This window comes from Oncorhynchus kisutch, linkage group LG13 (assembly GCF_002021735.2).
Source record: "Oncorhynchus kisutch isolate 150728-3 linkage group LG13, Okis_V2, whole genome shotgun sequence".
Taxonomy (NCBI): domain Eukaryota; kingdom Metazoa; phylum Chordata; class Actinopteri; order Salmoniformes; family Salmonidae; genus Oncorhynchus; species Oncorhynchus kisutch.
Window position 1 is genome coordinate 70,879,576 of NC_034186.2, and position 16,382 is coordinate 70,895,957.

General features: G+C 42.7%; 1 protein-coding gene across 3 annotated transcripts; it reads left to right on the forward strand.

The window, feature by feature from the left end:
* The first annotated feature begins 631 nt into the window (after positions 1–631).
* On the forward strand, positions 632–16,382 carry LOC109881765 (probable ATP-dependent RNA helicase ddx6). 3 transcript variants are annotated; one of them, XM_031787100.1, is made up of 13 exons: positions 632–811; positions 2,316–3,380; positions 3,474–3,578; positions 3,695–3,824; positions 4,407–4,553; positions 6,471–6,565; positions 7,928–8,050; positions 8,245–8,373; positions 13,155–13,271; positions 13,391–13,454; positions 13,553–13,654; positions 13,793–14,004; positions 14,292–16,382. In XM_031787100.1, the coding sequence occupies exons 2-12, from the start codon at positions 3,141–3,143 to the stop codon at positions 13,999–14,001; spliced, it is 1,461 nt and encodes a 486-aa protein (XP_031642960.1). In that variant the 5' UTR covers positions 632–811; positions 2,316–3,140; the 3' UTR covers positions 14,002–14,004; positions 14,292–16,382. The 3 variants fall into 3 exon arrangements, with proteins under 3 accessions (XP_031642960.1, XP_031642959.1, XP_020329469.2); XM_031787099.1 differs by lacking the exon at positions 632–811 and adding an exon at positions 1,031–1,173; XM_020473880.2 differs by lacking the exon at positions 632–811 and adding an exon at positions 1,095–1,263.

A 16,382-nucleotide genomic window follows, 5' to 3' on the forward strand; every position in this document is an offset into this window, starting at 1 on the left:
CTCCTGTCTGGGCCCCACCTGGGTATCTGAGGTTCTGAGAATACCACTGGTTTCCTGAGAACACAAGGCTGCCGCAGGCCTGAAGAAAACAGCCACCTGTCAGAAGATGCTTGGACTCGTTCACCTTGTTATGACCCTATACTTGTGATGTTTGTTTTTTTAAATTACGTTTTACTTGCATAGAGTGTGATATGTGTTTGTATTACCTAACTTCATGAGTTGAATGGTATGTACTGTGCAGAATCCTTGGACGTCCCTACCCCATTGAAGTTGAAATGTAAAATGGTTAAGCAAAGGGTTAGGAAAGGCGTTAAATACGTCAGCATGCTTCAGTTCTGTTGGCGACTAACCGAACCGAGTGTGCTAGCATAGTACTGTTTGTCCATTTTGCGACGCGGTAGCCATATACACTTCCTCAAAATAGTCAGAACTAATCGAAGATATCCCAATAAATATGTCATTAATGTTGACGTTTTTACCGAAGAAATCTTAGCCGCGCAATTGTACATCTAACTAAGATTTTTTTTGTGCAGTATTTCTCAATGAAAAAATGTGCATAAAAACGAGTCGTCTCTGGTTGAATAACAACAAAGACTTTATTTAATAATCCCTACTGTTGACCAATCACCGACGAAGGGGCGTAGACATCGGCTCCGAACTTCGGCTTGCCTCCAGAAAAAAATGTCGTTTGCCCGAACAACCGAAAAAAACTCTCACCGAAATCCAAAATGAACAAAATCTCGACATAGCTATGTGCACGAACTCTACCGAACTTTTTCGCCCGGGAAAGCAAGCAAACTTTCTACGTTAAGTACGTCCCAAGAACCTAGATATCTCTAAACAATTTGAGTTCGAAACAGGACACGCTGATTGGGTAGTTCAGCCAGACGAAGGGTTCCATTAGTTACTACAGTTACAAAGTCAAAATGGGTTATATTGTAAAAATGCATACAAAATAATGAATTTGCCTTTAAAGGTTAGGCATACAGCTATCAGGTTAAAATCACATTTTAAGAAGATAAATTGTATAAATGGGTGGGGCCTATAACTTTGTGGCTGTGGTAACTAGTGACGAACCAGTAGGAAAGCGAAAGAGACAACCAGCTAAAGGCGAGCGCGCGGCCATGTTGAATTGTCGTTTTTTTTAAGAAGAGACAATAGAGAGACAAGTCGGTGGGTTTCACGAAACACAAACAGTTTCATAATACTTTGAAAATTTGCTTTAATTAAGTTAACGAGAGAAGACGTTCGATTAACATTAAGGTAACGTGTTGTATTTGTTTGAAGTAGCTGATAGTGCATGGGCGCTACTCGGCTGCCTATGCTAGCATGTTTGAAGGAGAGTCGACCAGTCAGCCTACGCTTAACGTTAGTTACCATAGCTAGCTAACCAGCAATGTTTGCTAAGCAAACGTGCGAGCTAGTTATTTCATATTTTACTTTCTAAAATCTGTCGACTGTTTATCTAAATCGTTAGCCTCAGCTCGAACATGTGTCGTGAACGTACTGCTAGCCTCCTAGTTGTCAGTCAAAATATCTCAGCCCAAAAACTTCGATTAACACGTTGTCACAGCTAGCTAGTTAACGTTAGTTGACTAACACAACTCTAGCTAGCTACGTTAGCTTAGCTAATCTACTTTACCGGGCATTCAATGCCACTATGTAGATAATTATCCATGCACAGTTTGCCTACGGTTACCAATCATTAGTTAGCCATCTAACGTTTGCTGGTAAACCAATTGTCGGTCTCTGTTGGCTGCTCATACGGCTATCAATTTGTTAATTGTTTCATGAGTACACTGATCACCACCCAGCGCTAACTGAACAATTTTGTTGAACTCAGTCCTAGCTAGCTATCGTAGTGTTTTAGCACAGCCAACTTGTGCGTAGATAACGTGTACTCGTAACTTATGTTTGGATCTTTTTAAAGCAGTTTTTCTGCTTTGCTTTAGCCCCAGATCGCTGCACTTGGTAACTAACGTTAGCTAACTACTCTTATGTCGACCATTTTTACCACGTTAACTAGCTAGCTAAACACCTTGCTAATATGTCCAGTTCCCTAGTTACACGTTAAAACTAAAATGCTCAAATATAACGTTAGACTCGATTAGCTCACGTTCTGGAAATATACATAATTTCATGTGTAGTCCTAGTTAGTGGTTGTTTTGTTTAGAAGTTGAGATTAATTTACATGTTTAAATTATTGAAACCAATCTCCACTTCCGTTTAGTATTAGCTACAGTCAATAGCGTCACAGGCACAAGTTTTCATTTGTGATGCTTTTGTCCTTATGATGTGTTGTTGCTTTCGTGCAGGTAACCAGGAGTTGAATGCAAATGTGTCTGAGTGTGTCAGCTCCACATCTACCACAGCAAAAGAAGAGCACAACAGCAGAACACACATTGTTACTGTCAAAGTGAACAGCACAAAGGGTTGGAACTATTTCCCTCAGTGTTTTGTGTAAGTCAATTTTTTGTGGTTGACAAGCGCACAATTTTTTTGCTTCATAACACACCAAAAAACACCAAGTTGAGAGACTCAGAGAAACATAGGAATAGTCCATGTGAATCAGAAGACAGTACAGGTCTGTTTGAATGTAAAAGACTAAAAGCACTTGAGACTAACAAAGAAACTTACGACCAGTCCAGGAAAAACGGCGAAAAGGTCTTTGAACATAGAAACAATATTAAAAACTTTACAGGTTGTTGTACACCGAAAAGAGACTTCAGAAAAAGCTATTTTCACCAGGAATAAGACTGCTTCAGGTTAATTTACTTTATTGTTTGAATTCTGAAACACTTTCACAAAGGTTTGTTTTTTGAGCGGATATATGATCTATTTATTCATATAAATGCTAATTTCTCCCTTTTTGGGGAGCGTCGTCTTGTAAATATACCATTTTCATACGCCAGACTCTTCTTTTCAAGAGGGCTGTACGTATAAGTATACATAAATTCTTTAAATTAGAAATTCTGAAAACAAGATTTTATTTTTTTTGTGAACTAAATAACACAAGGACAATAGTTCCGTGAGTGGATAAACAAGATCTAAGGAAACATTGGAAAGGGTGGGGGGAAAGTTTAGCTTTACACTGTGAGTGACTAAGGAATTGACAGACTGTGAAGGAAAACCTCTAAGCCATGTCTACAGCAAGAACGGAGAACCCAACATCGTTAATGGGACTGAACAAGCCCAACGGGCAGTTTAGAGGACCACTCAAGCCAGTTGGACTAACACCAGGATCCCTGGCAACTACCCCACAACCAGATGACCACCAGAGGGGAGGCAACATTCCCCAGGGCAGTGGGGGCATCCGTTTTGGCGATGACTGGAAGAAGTGCCTGCAGCTTCCACAGAAGGACTGCAGATTTAGAACATCAGTAAGTCCTAGTGATACATTCACAGTTTAATAAAGCAAGTCCATCAATCAATAATGACCCCAGCTTCAACCTTGACATCTACTCTTTCCCCAGGATGTGACATCGACCAAGGGGAATGAGTTCGAAGACTACTGCCTGAAGCGGGAGCTACTGATGGGGATCTTTGAGATGGGCTGGGAGAAACCATCTCCTGTACAGGTGACTTCCCTCTGCTGCTCTGTCCATGACTATTTTGGAATTCTGTTGAATGTGTGTTGGTGTTTGCTCATGTTTGTGGAACTGTCTCTCACCACCCTGTGTCTGTCTCTCCCCAGGAGGAGAGCATCCCCATTGCTCTGTCAGGAAGGGACATCCTGGCCCGGGCTAAGAACGGCACCGGGAAAAGCGGAGCCTACCTCATTCCTCTCTTGGAGAGGATAGACCTGAAGAAGGACCACATACAGGGTGAGAACTGCACCAGATGCTACTCAATACCGTTTCAACATCAATCCATGTAATCTCATTTGCTTGTTTAAATCAATTTTGGTACGAAGTCTGTCTGAAATCTGCACTTAATGTTTTATAATTAATTTGGCCTATTGTGGCGTAATCACTGGTGAACACCCCTATGTAGTTGCCTGAACAATTCACTAGATTGATGCACAAGTAAGCACACATTCAGTGTATGGAGAGGCCATTACAACGGTCCAGTACGCCTGGTGGCACACGGAATCTCTTGACATATGGACAGACCCAGTGTCACAAACCTAACGCCCACACAGTGTGCTCTAATAGAGCTGGACCACAAGGGAACAGCATGCCACAGATTCATAATGTCAAGGCCACTTGAGTTTAGTGAGTTGGATAAATTACATTCAGTTAAGCCAGTGCCTGAGCTCATCACCTGTCAGTGAAATTGAGCTTTTTAATGGTCTCCAGTTATAGGTTATTTATTCCAATTGATTTGTGGAGATTGTTTTCTCTTGTCCCTCATTCCCCAAACCCTGTTTCTCTGCATAATCCTTAATTTCTCCCTCATCTCTGCAGCCATGGTGATGGTTCCTACACGAGAGTTGGCCCTGCAGGTGAGCCAGATCAGCATCCAGGTGAGCAAGCACATGGGTGGGGTCAAGGTCATGGCCACCACGGGAGGCACCAACCTGAGGGACGACATCATGCGCCTGGACGAGACTGGTAACTACCACTCAGTCACGGGGGGCGGGCTGTCGAAGGGGTTATAGAGTGGCATATCCAATGTGTGAAGAATTGCAGCTGATTATATCTCTACATGCATTATGGATATTGTTTGCTTGCGTGACTGACAGTGAACTTTGTTACTTTAAATCCAGTTTGGCTGTCGATCAAGAGACTTACCTGTGTTACGCAACAGCACATTGTGCAGATCCTCATTGTGCCTTTATGTACTGTACTTGATCAGTACCCGATTCAAATGTTTAAGATACTTTTGGTCATGTAGTGTATGTGGACACCTGCTCATCGAACATCTCATTCCAAAATCATGGGCATTAATATGGAGTTAGTCCTCCCTTGGGGCAGTTGGCATTCTACTGGCATCTGCCAAACCCAGATTTGTCCTTTGGCCTGCCAGACGGTGAAGCTTGATTCATTACTCCAGAGAATGCGTTTCTAGTGCTCCAGAATCCAGTGGTGGCGAGTTTTACCCCACTCCGGCCGACACCATGCACAATGCCAAGCGATCTTGGGCTTTGTGTGCGGTTGCTCGGCCATGGAAACCCATTTCATGAAGCTCCCCGACAAACAGCTCTTGTGCTGAAGTTGCTTCAAGGCAGTTTTGGAACTCCACAATGAGTGTTGCGAACGAGGACAGACTATTTTTATGCACCTCAGCACTACCACTTTGTTGCTGAGCCATTATTGCTCCTAAATGTTTCCACTTCACAATAACAGCACATACAGTTGACCTGGGCAGCTTTAGCGAGGCAGAAATTTGGAACTGACTTGACTGACAGTCAATATCAGTAGACTGGTCACTCTGCGTCCTGTGTGCAGCTTCGCACGCTGACCAACGATGGGTATTCCTATTCCTGATCTGATATATTTGCGACTCACATTCAGCATTCAAATGTTGGTAAAATGGCTTGAGCAATATTAGCCTTTATTAATAGAGTGACAACCAATTAAATTTTTCTAGTTTAAAAATAAATAAATCAAATGCACTTTTGAAAAGGTGGGTAGGCTACATACTGATCAGGGCATACAATTTTATTTTGATCACTATCAGCAGTAGTTTTGCTTAAAACAATCTGTATTTGTCATTTTTAGCTATATATGGTAAAAGTTTATAATTTCATAACGAAGACGGCAATCACTTTTTCTATCTGTACTACATGGTCGAAGTTGGAGAAGAAAACGAGCTCACTGAGTCCGTCAACTTCCAAACGGTCAAAACCAACTCTTACCCTACGAGGTCCGGAGCCTGTTGGTTTTCTGTTCTACCTGATCATTAATCGCACACGCCTAGTGGCGCAGGTCTAAATCAGTCCCTGATTTAGAATGAACAGAAAAATGCTGTGGATCTGGCTTCTAGGTCTAGAGTTAAGTTTCAGGGGTCTAAGCGGTCCGATTGAGACGGGTGAAATCCAAAGTTGTGCTATGTCACGGTAGATTTTTGTTAAGTATTTATACATTACTAGCTCTAACACTTAATCAGCAAAAATGACATTCATTAGTGGGTGATGGTGATTTTCCTTATGGCTCAGATCAGATGCCTACATGCATCATTTACACACAGATCCAGCTCCAAGATACCCAGGGGTGGCAGGTAGCCTGACAAGGTGAACATTTGTTCTTAACTGACTTGCCTAGTTAAACTTCAAGCTCATGAGCTCCATCTGCAGCAGATTTGAATTTAGAATGGAAAATGAATGTGTTTATACAACAATGTTAGTGGATTGCATCGATACGTTCCTCTAATCGCACTGAATCGTTTCAAACTAAAACGTATTGTACCTGTATCGGTGACAATTTGTCAAGATGTGTAACAGCCAGTCTTAAAAGGGAAATATGAACATCCCCAGTACTTACTGTTAATTTTCGCGATTTTTCTCTTCCTTGTCCCCTGTCTCTCAGTGCATGTGGTGATAGCCACACCGGGCAGGATCCTGGACCTGATAAAGAAGGGCGTGGCCAAAGTGGACAAAGTCCAGATGATGGTGATGGATGAGGTGAGCTTAACTGGTTTTATTGAAGCAGCATATGTTACGAAATCTGGAAAGTATTTTTTGTGGAAGAATCCGTAGTTGCTCATTTTGTTTTGCTAATGGAATAATATTGTTTTAATAAGCCAAGTGAACATAGCCCCACTTTGCCACCTGCTCTGTTTGAAATAGTTCATGTGCTGAGGATTCACTCAATTGGGTCATTAACTTCTTGGTGACTGGGGGCAGTATTTTCACGTCCGGATGAAATTCAACTGCCTGCTACTCATCGCCATAAGATATGGATATTATTAATTTGGATAGAAAACACTGTTTCTAAAACTCTTGAATCATGTCTGGGAGTATAACAGAACTTATGTAGCAGGTGATACCCAGAGGAAAAAACATTCAGATTTTTTGTTTTGTTTGTTTGTTGTTGAGGTCACTCTCTTTTCAATGGGTTTTCATTGGGAATCCAGATTTCTATGGGACCTTCTTGCCGTTTCTACCGATTCCACTGGATGTCACCAGTCTTTAGAAATTGGTTGAGGTTTTTCCTTTGTGTAATGAAGTAGCCCTGTTCAAAACGAGGGTCACTTCAAGTGTACTGTTAGAGGCGCGTGACCAGAAAGGTAGCCTCAGTTTGTTTTCTTCCTTTATTGAACACAGATCATCCCGTCTTCAATTTTATCGATTATTTACTTTAAAAAATACCTAAAGTTGTATTACAAAAGATGTTTGAAATGTTTTGGCAATGTTTACAGTATTGACATTTTGTAGCCACGTTGAGCAAGTTTGGAACCAGTGTTTTTTTCTGGATCAAACGTGCCAAATAGATTGACATTTTGGATATATATGGACAGAATTAATCAAAGAAAAGGACCATTTGTGATGTTTATTTTATTTAAATTTTTAACCTTTTATTTAACTAGGCAAGTCAGTTAAGAACAAATTCTTATTTTCAATGACGGCCTAGGAACAGTGGGTTAACTCCCTGTTCAGGGGCAGAACGACAGTTGGAGTGCCAACAAAAGAAGCTCGTCAAAGGCATGATTTATATTTTTATTTCTGCGTTTTGTGTCGCGCCTGCAGGGTTGAAATATGTTTTCTCTCTTTGTTTATGGAGGTGCTCCCCTCAGATAATAGCATTGTTTGCTTTTACCGAAAAGCCTGTTTAAAATCTGACATGTTGGCTGGATTCACAACACCTGTAGCTTTAATTTGGTATCTTACATGTGTGATTTCATGAAAGTTAGATTTTTATAGTAATTTATTTGAATTTGGTGCTCTGCATTTTCACTGGCTTTTGGCCAGGTGGGAGGCTAGCGTCCCACATATCCCAGAGAGGTTATTAACAAATGTCCTTGTGTCCTGACTCTCCCTCTCCAGGCAGACAAGCTGCTGTCTCAGGACTTTGTGGTCCTCATCGAAGACATCATCAGCTTCCTGGCTAAGGGGCGTCAGATCCTACTCTACTCTGCCACCTTCCCCATCAGTGTGCAGAAGTTCATGGTGAGGGGACTTGCCTTGATGACTGGGGGGCTACAGAGTGAGCGAACGGGGGGAGACCAAGGGGGTGGTTGGATAGACCGAGGTGGAGATGTGCATGGAGGTTCAATGAGAGAAAGGAGTCTGAATTAAAAGTTGACAACTGAATTGTCTTTACACTCAATTGTGATATGTTTTCCCCCTGTCCCTGTCTCTAGGCGAAGCACCTTTCAAAGCCCTATGAGATCAACCTGATGGATGAGCTGACACTGAAGGGCATCACCCAGTACTATGCCTACGTCACTGAGAGGCAGAAAGTCCACTGCCTCAACACCCTCTTCTCCAGGGTGAGTCTATCTAAAGCTGTGGAGGTAGTTTGTTGAGCTATGTACAGTGCATTCGATAAGTATTCAGACCCCTTGACTTTCTCCACATTCTGTTACATTACAGCCTTATTCTAAAATGTTTTGAATTATTTTTTCCCCCTCATCAATCTACACACAATACCCCATAATGGAAAAGTGAAAATAGGTTTTTATACACTTTAGCAAGTAAATTAAAATAAACACCGTATTTACATAAGTGTTCAGAGACTTGAAATTGAGCTCAGGTGCATCATGTTTCCATTGATCATCCTTGATGATTCTACAACTTGGAGGCCACCTGTTGTAAATTCAATTGATTGAACATGAATTGGAAAGGCACACCTATCTAGATACGCTTCCACAGTTGACAGTGCATGACAGATCAAAAACCAAGCCATGAAGTCAAAGGAATTATCAGAGTTCCGATCCAGGATTGTGTCAAGACACAGATCTGGGGAAGGGTACCAAAAAATGTCTACAGCATTGAAGGTCCCCAAGAACAGTGGCCGCCATCATTCTTAAATGGAAGACTCCTCCTACAGTCTTCCATTCCTTTGCGTCCTCAGAGCATGTGCATACCAGCTGGCTGGTGTGTTTATGGACATATTCAATCAATCTCTATCCCAGTCTGCTGTTCCCACATGCTTCAAGAGGGCTACCATTGTTCCTGTTCCCAAGAAAGCTAAATGAACATCGCCCCGTAGCACTCATGTCATCATGAAGTGCTTTGAGAGACTAGTCAAGGATCATATCACCTGACACCCTAGACCCACTCCAATTTGCTTACTGGCCCAATAGGTCCACAGATGATGCAATCACACTGCCCTAACCCGTCTGGACAAGAGGAATAACTATGTAAGAATGCTGTTCACCTATTACAGCTCAGCATTTAACACCATAGTACTCGTCAGTAAGCTCGGGACCCTGTGTCTCGACCCCATCCTGTGCAACTGGGTCCTGGACTTTCTGACGGGCTGCCCCCAGGTGGTGAGGATGGGAAACATCTCCACCCCACTGATCCGCAACACTGGGGCACCACGAGTGTTCTGAGCCCTCTCCTGTACTCCCTGTTCACCCATGACTGCGTGGCCATGCACGACTCCAACTCAATAATCAAGTTTGCAGATGACACTACAGTGGTAGGCTTGATTACCTACAATGACAAGATGGCCTACAGGGAGGGGGTGAAGGCCCTCTGAGTGTGGTGTCAGGAAAATAACCTCAATGCCAACTAAAAAAAGATGATCTTGGACTTCAGGAAACAGCGGAGGGAGCACCCCCCCCCCCCCCCCCCCATCCATCCACATCAACGGGACAGTAGTGGAGAAGGTGGAAAGTTTAAGTTCCTCGGACAAACTGAAATGGTCCACACAGGCAGTGTGGGGAAGAATGCGCAACAGTGCCTCTTCAACCTCAGGAGGCTAAAGAAATATGGCTCGTCACCAAAAGCACTCAAACTTCTACAGACTCACAATCGAGAGCATCCTGTCGGGCAGTATCACCGCCTGGTACGGCAACTGCACCGACCACAACCGTAAAGCTCTCCACAGGGTAGTGCGGTCTGCACAACGCAACACCGGGGGCAAACTACCTGCTCTCTAGGACACCTACACCACCAGATGTCACAGGAAGGCCAAAAGATCATCAAGGACAACCACCACCTGAGCCACTGCCTGTTCACCCCGCTATCATCCAGAAGGCGAGGTCAGTGCATCAAAGCTTAGACTGAAAAACAGCTTCTCGGTCCATCTCAAGGCCATCACTGTTAACTTCTTACGGCTGAAATCCTGTTAATGGGATTGATTTGACAACAGCCAGTGAAAGTGCAGGGCGCCAAATTCAAACACATCTCATAATTAAAATTCCTCAAACATACATTTTTTAAAAACTTAATCCGACCAGAGTGTCCGATTTCAAAAAGGCTTTACGACAAAAGCATACCATGCGATTATGTTAGGTCAGCACCTAGTCACAGAAACGCAATTTTTCCAGCCAAAGAGGAGTCCCAAAAAGCAGAAATAGAGAGAATTAATCACTAACCTTTGCTCTTCATCAGAAGACACTCATAGGACTTGATGTTACACAATACATTTATGTTTTGTTTGATAAAGTTCATATTTATATCCAAAAATCTGTTTACATGGCATGTTCACTAATATTTTGCTTCCAAAACATCCGGTGATTTTGCAGAGATCCACGTCAATTTACAGAAAAACTCAACATATATTGATGAAAATACAAGTGTTATGCATGGAATTAAAGATATACTTCTCCTTAATGCAACAGCTGTGTCAGATTTCATAAAAGCGTTACGGAAAAAGCACACCATGCAATAATCGGAGTACAGCGCTCAGGCACCAAAACAAGCCACAGACACCCACCATGTTGTGGAGTCAACAGAAGTCAGAAATAGCATTATAAATATTCACTTACCTTTGATCTTCAACGGAATACACTCCCAGGACGCCCAGTTCCACAAATGTTTGTTTTGTTCGATAAAGTCCATAATTTATGTCCAACTTTCTGTTAGCGTTTAGTTAACAAATCCAATTTCACAAGGCGCAGGCACTTAATCCAGACAATGTCAAAGTTCCATTACAGTTCATAGAAACATGTCAAACGATGTATAGAATCAATCTTTAGTACGTTTTTTAAAATCTCAATAATATTCCAACTGGACAATTCCTTTGTCTTTAGAAATGAAAAGGAAAGCAGCTCACTCTCACGGCCGCGTGCATGACTTAGCTCATGGCATTCTGCCAGACCTCTTAGTCAAACAGCTCTTATTTGCTCCCCCTTCACAACAGAAGCCTGAAACAAGGTTCTAAAGACTGACATCTAGTGGAAGCCATAGGAAGTGCAATCAGACCACATTTTACACTAAATTGGACAGGCAAAGACTTGACCTACAAACCTCAGATTTCCCACTTCCTGGTTGGATTTTTCTCAGGTTTCTGCCTGCCATATGAGTTATGTTATACTCAGACATCATTCAAACAGTTTTTAGAAACTTCAGTGTTTTCTATCCATTTCTACTCTTAATATGCATATCTTAGCTTCTGGGCCTGAGCAGCAGGCAGTTTACTCTGGGCATCTTATTCATCCAAGCTACTCACTACTGCCCCCCCAGCCATAAGAAGTTAAACAGCCACCACTAACATTGAGTGGCTGCTGCCAACATGACTCAAATCTCTAGCCACTTTAATAATTAAAAATTGAATATAATGAATCTATCACTAGTCACTTTAAACAATGCCACTTTGTTTACATACCCTACATTACTCATATATGTATATACTGTACTCTAAACAATCTACTGCGTCATGGCCATCGCTCATCCATATATTTAAATGTACATATTCTTATTCTTTCATTTACACTTGTTTGTATAAGGTAGTTGTTGTGAAATTGTTAGATTACTTGTTAGATATTACTGATTGGTCGGAACTAGAAGCACAAGCATTTCACTACACTCGCATTAACATCTGCTAACCATGTGTATGTGAACAATACAATTTGATTTAAGAGCTGGCCATACTGAGCAATTGGGGGTGAATGCTCTTGGTCAGGGAGGTGACCAGGAACCCAATGGTCCATCTGACAGAGCTCCAGAGTTCCTCTGTGGAGATAGGAGAACCTTTCAGAAGGAAAATCTCTGCAGCACTCCAGAAATCGGGCCTTTATGGTAGTAGCCAGGTGGATGCCACTCCTCCGTGAAAGGCACATGACAGCTCACTTGGAGTTTGACAAAATGCACCTAAAGGAATCTCAGACCATGAGAAACCAGATTCTCTGGTCTGATTGAACTATTTGTCCTGAATGCCAAGTGTCACGTCTGGAGTAAACCCGCCACCATTCCTACAGTTACGCATGGTGGTGGCAGTACCATGCTGTGGGGATGTTTTTCAGCGGCAGGGACTGGGAGACTAATCAGGATTGAGGGAAAGATGAACAGAGATCCTAATTGAAAACCTTCACCCCAGTCTGAGGTCCTGAGTGCTCTGGAGCAAGTTAACATTCCAAGAGGACAATGACCCTGAGAACACAGCCAGGCAACGCGGGAGTGGCTTTGGGACAAGTCTCAATGTCCTTGAGTTGCCCAGCCAGAGCTCGGACTTGACCGTGATCGAACATCTCTGGAGAGACCAAAAAATAGCTGTCTAGCGGCAGTCTTCATCCAACATGACAGAACTTTTGAGTGGATCTGCAGAGAAGAATGGAAGAAACTTACCCAAATACATTTGTGCCAAGCTTGTAGTGTCCTACTCGTGGCTGTAATTGGTGCCAAAGGTGCTTCAACAAAGTACTGAGTAAAGGGTCTGAATAGTTGTGATTCAAAAACTGGTTCTTACTTACAAAAAAAATGGTTCTTTTCTAAACCTGTTTTTGCTTTGTCATCATGGGGTGTTGGTGTAGATTGAGGGGCGGGTGGCTAATCAATTTTAGAATAAGGCTGTAATGTAACAAAATATGGAAAAATTAAAGGGGGTCTGAATACTTTACGAATGCACTGTACCTGCTTGATGAGTAACCTTGAAGGAGCCTTAGCTCCCAGAGATTTCGCCTCAGGCTATCTAGCAAAACAACTCTTGAGGTGGGTTGGAAACTTGTGTTCTGTAACTGGTCCTTTACATACGCAGTCAGAAAAGCTCAACTTGTTTCAGTCGTAGAGATATTGGCTAATGGTCGAGCAGGAAGCCATGTTTCGGTCATCCATTCATAATGAGTACATTGTCTCATCAATGTCTTTTGTTCTCCAACAGCTCCAGATCAACCAGTCCATCATCTTCTGTAACTCCACCCAGCGGGTTGAGCTGCTGGCCAAGAAGATAACCCAGCTGGGCTACTCCTGCTTCTACATCCACGCCAAGATGATGCAGGTCAGCTCAGCCGGCCCAGCCACTTGCACTTTAGATGTAGACCGCATGGACTACCTTCTCATTAGACCGTGTGTAGCCATGTTTTGCAAACCCTTGCACTGGTTTTGCCTTTAAAACAGGAGTACAGAAACCGTGTCTTCCATGACTTCAGAAACGGACTCTGCAGGAACTTGGTCTGCACAGGTAACGTATTTTATCCTTGAGTTGAATGATTGCTTGGTTGATAAAATAAAAAAAAGATAACCGATAGACTTAAATTATTCTCTTGCATCTCTGCTTAGATCTGTTCACCAGGGGAATTGACATTCAAGCAGTGAACGTAGTGATCAACTTTGACTTCCCCAAGAATGCTGAGACGTACTTGCATCGCATCGGCAGATCAGGTGAGACCATACACTGTATTTTCATCACGCTGTCAAATCAGACCTCGGGCCACATGTCCTCCAGCTACCATCTGCTCATCTCCTGGGTAAATAAAGCATCAAATGTAAGCCTGTTGCTTATTTTAACACCTTTTCCAGGGAGGTTCGGTCACCTGGGTCTGGCCATAAACCTGATCACCTCTGAGGACCGCTTCAACCTGAAGTCCATTGAGGACCAGCTGGTGACCGACATTAAGCCCATCCCCGGCAGCATCGACAAGGGCCTGTACGTGGCAGAGTTCCACTCTGCCGAACCAGACACCGAAGACGAGATCAGAGGCAAGGACGGCGAGTTAAGTGCAGCATAAACGGTAAGGTTTGTCCACTTATGCAGAAGTCTCCCACTACTCATAGAAATGACTGGGTAGTTATTTCACCTTTTGTTTATTTCATCTGAGTCCTTTGACTCCTTGCTGGTCAGTGGTCATAAAACAAAATACATATGGGCATTGGGGCCTGAACTGAAAAATGGTTTACTCATGTTCAGCCTAGCTCTTGATAAAAGATTCTCGGTGGATAGGATTGTTGAATTGGCTTTACTTCTGCTTTTGCAATTTGATTACATTAGTTCCTAACTGGAGCCTTGTCTCTTTTCCAGGAGAACAAGAGGCGTCTGGCATTCATCACACCATCCCCTGCTGCCCACAGACATTCAGATTAGTTTGACTGAATATAAAAAATTCTACAGGATGCATCTTCCATTTTTTTGGGGGGGGGGATAATGTTTACAGCAGTGGTCAGTTTGTTTTGGTACAGATTACATCTGTTTTTTAACCAACATGATATGTACCCAACTTGTCAACGGTCAATAATTTTCTAAGTCTGCCGTTTTTCTGTATGGTCAGTGTATCACTGGTGGCTTCTTATACAGTCACATTTCATCATTTCCTGTTGAAAAGGCCCTCCTCGCTTGTCAGGTTCACTTCCTATAGACTTATTTCTGAGCAAATGACTGTCGAGGAAACCAAACCAAAGCTGAACATGTTGATAGGGGACTATGGATTTACTCAAAACCAAAAGGACCCCCTCTGCTTTAACGGCTGTTTGGGGAAAGCTATCACGGTGCTATATGGTGGAAATACGAATAGAACTACATTTTAAAAGTTTCTTTGTTTTTAAGTGTTCATGCTAATGTGACTTTACAGTCGTACATGAAAGGCACCTCCATGAATAGTTTTTGTCAGACGCACATGGATGAGTCCAATGATGAGTGTTGACTTATTGTTTATTTGGTTCGCATTTTACAGCTTCCTTAGGCTATAGCACCAGACAGACCCGTAACCCTGTGGGCAACAGATCCCTTAGACAAGGAGATGATGGCAGTAGAACCTGACACTGATAAGAGCCTGTATCAACAGGGTAAACATTTTATTTAGATGCACCGACCCCCCCCCCCCCCACACACACAAAAATAATTACACATGCTGAAGCCAGTCATCTTATTCTATCGCTCCCTGACTCTTCTGTTCCTCTCACATTCTTCCTCTTAACTCACTCGCGTGCCTTAATCTAACCTCCGCTCAGTGTTTATACTGTACATCTGTAATAATCTGTGTGTGAACCAGAGCTCCAGAAAGTAGCTTGAAAGTTCGGTTCCAAAAAGAGCTTCTCTGGTAATGTGTTCTTTAGCTCTCACCAAGTCAGTGCTTGTTTTCTCAGCTTCCCAGAACTCCCCTCTGTGTTTTTAATGTGGAGTAGTTGAAAAATGATCTACGGTCAATTTTGCAAACCCCTCCTATTGGTTAATATTAGGATTTAGGGATGAAAACCTGACCCTTGATCTATCCGTAGCTTGCCAGTAAGCAGGAATGGTCACACAGGGTGGGGGGGGCCCTAATCTCTAACACAAGAAGTGATTTGTTACAATACTGACAATTGTCATTGAGGAATCGCAGCATTTCAGTCATTTTCTCAATTGTTATGCAATGTATTTTTCCTCTTTCGTACAGCTATATTGGGTAGTCTGACAGAGCAATGGTTGTGTTGAGGGAAGATTGGCAGTACTCTCATTGGCCAAAGTACAGTTCTACTTTTAAAAGGAAAAAATATTGCCAAATACAATCTTGTCTAATAGCGACAACCCTAACAGATCCTACAATCTTCAACATTAGAGATGTAGCAGAGGGCTGGCCTCTGCATTGAGTGTAGCACCAGCAGAACAGAACAGGGACCATTGTAATGCATGTACTGTAAGCCTGCAATACTGAGCACTGTTTCCCCACATTTGGCTCTGGAGTATCCCTGTAAATGCTGGAGTTTATTTAACTTATTCCGTTGTCAATTATCCTCAATTGAGGCACTTGAGCACTGAAATGGGACTTATGATTTGAGCATTGTCAAGTGTCTGTGTTAAACATTATTAATTGGTTAATCTCAGCACACCAGCCGCCCACAGCGATGAGCAATAGCTTTGGGAGGAGGCTATAAATTGGGTAAGTGAAGCAGTATTTGCCAGGGGTACTCCAGGGCCAACTATAAGAAGACTATGGTAGACTTGTTGATTTGAATTTATTTCTATCCAACTCATTTGGTTTGAGTAATGCTCCTGTTGTAGTTGTCTTGTGTTGGCAGAGGTCACCTGCTGAGCTGTGAAGTGGTAGGAGGATGGCTAAGCAAAGTTTATTCTACAGCCAATTGTGTCAATGCCAGCACCTGAAGGAATCAAATAAAGGCCTGCTGATTCTCCGTC

Bases quoted from the DNA above. Each gene is read 5' to 3' on its own strand.
- LOC109881765 (XM_031787100.1), top strand. From the start codon at position 3,141: ATGTCTACAGCAAGAACGGAGAACCCAACATCGTTAATGGGACTGAAC. The intron at 6,566-7,927 runs GTGAGCTTAACT...CTCCCTCTCCAG, and splicing joins AGATGATGGTGATGGATGAG to GCAGACAAGCTGCTGTCTCA. The intron at 8,051-8,244 runs GTGAGGGGACTT...CCCTGTCTCTAG, and splicing joins TCAGTGTGCAGAAGTTCATG to GCGAAGCACCTTTCAAAGCC.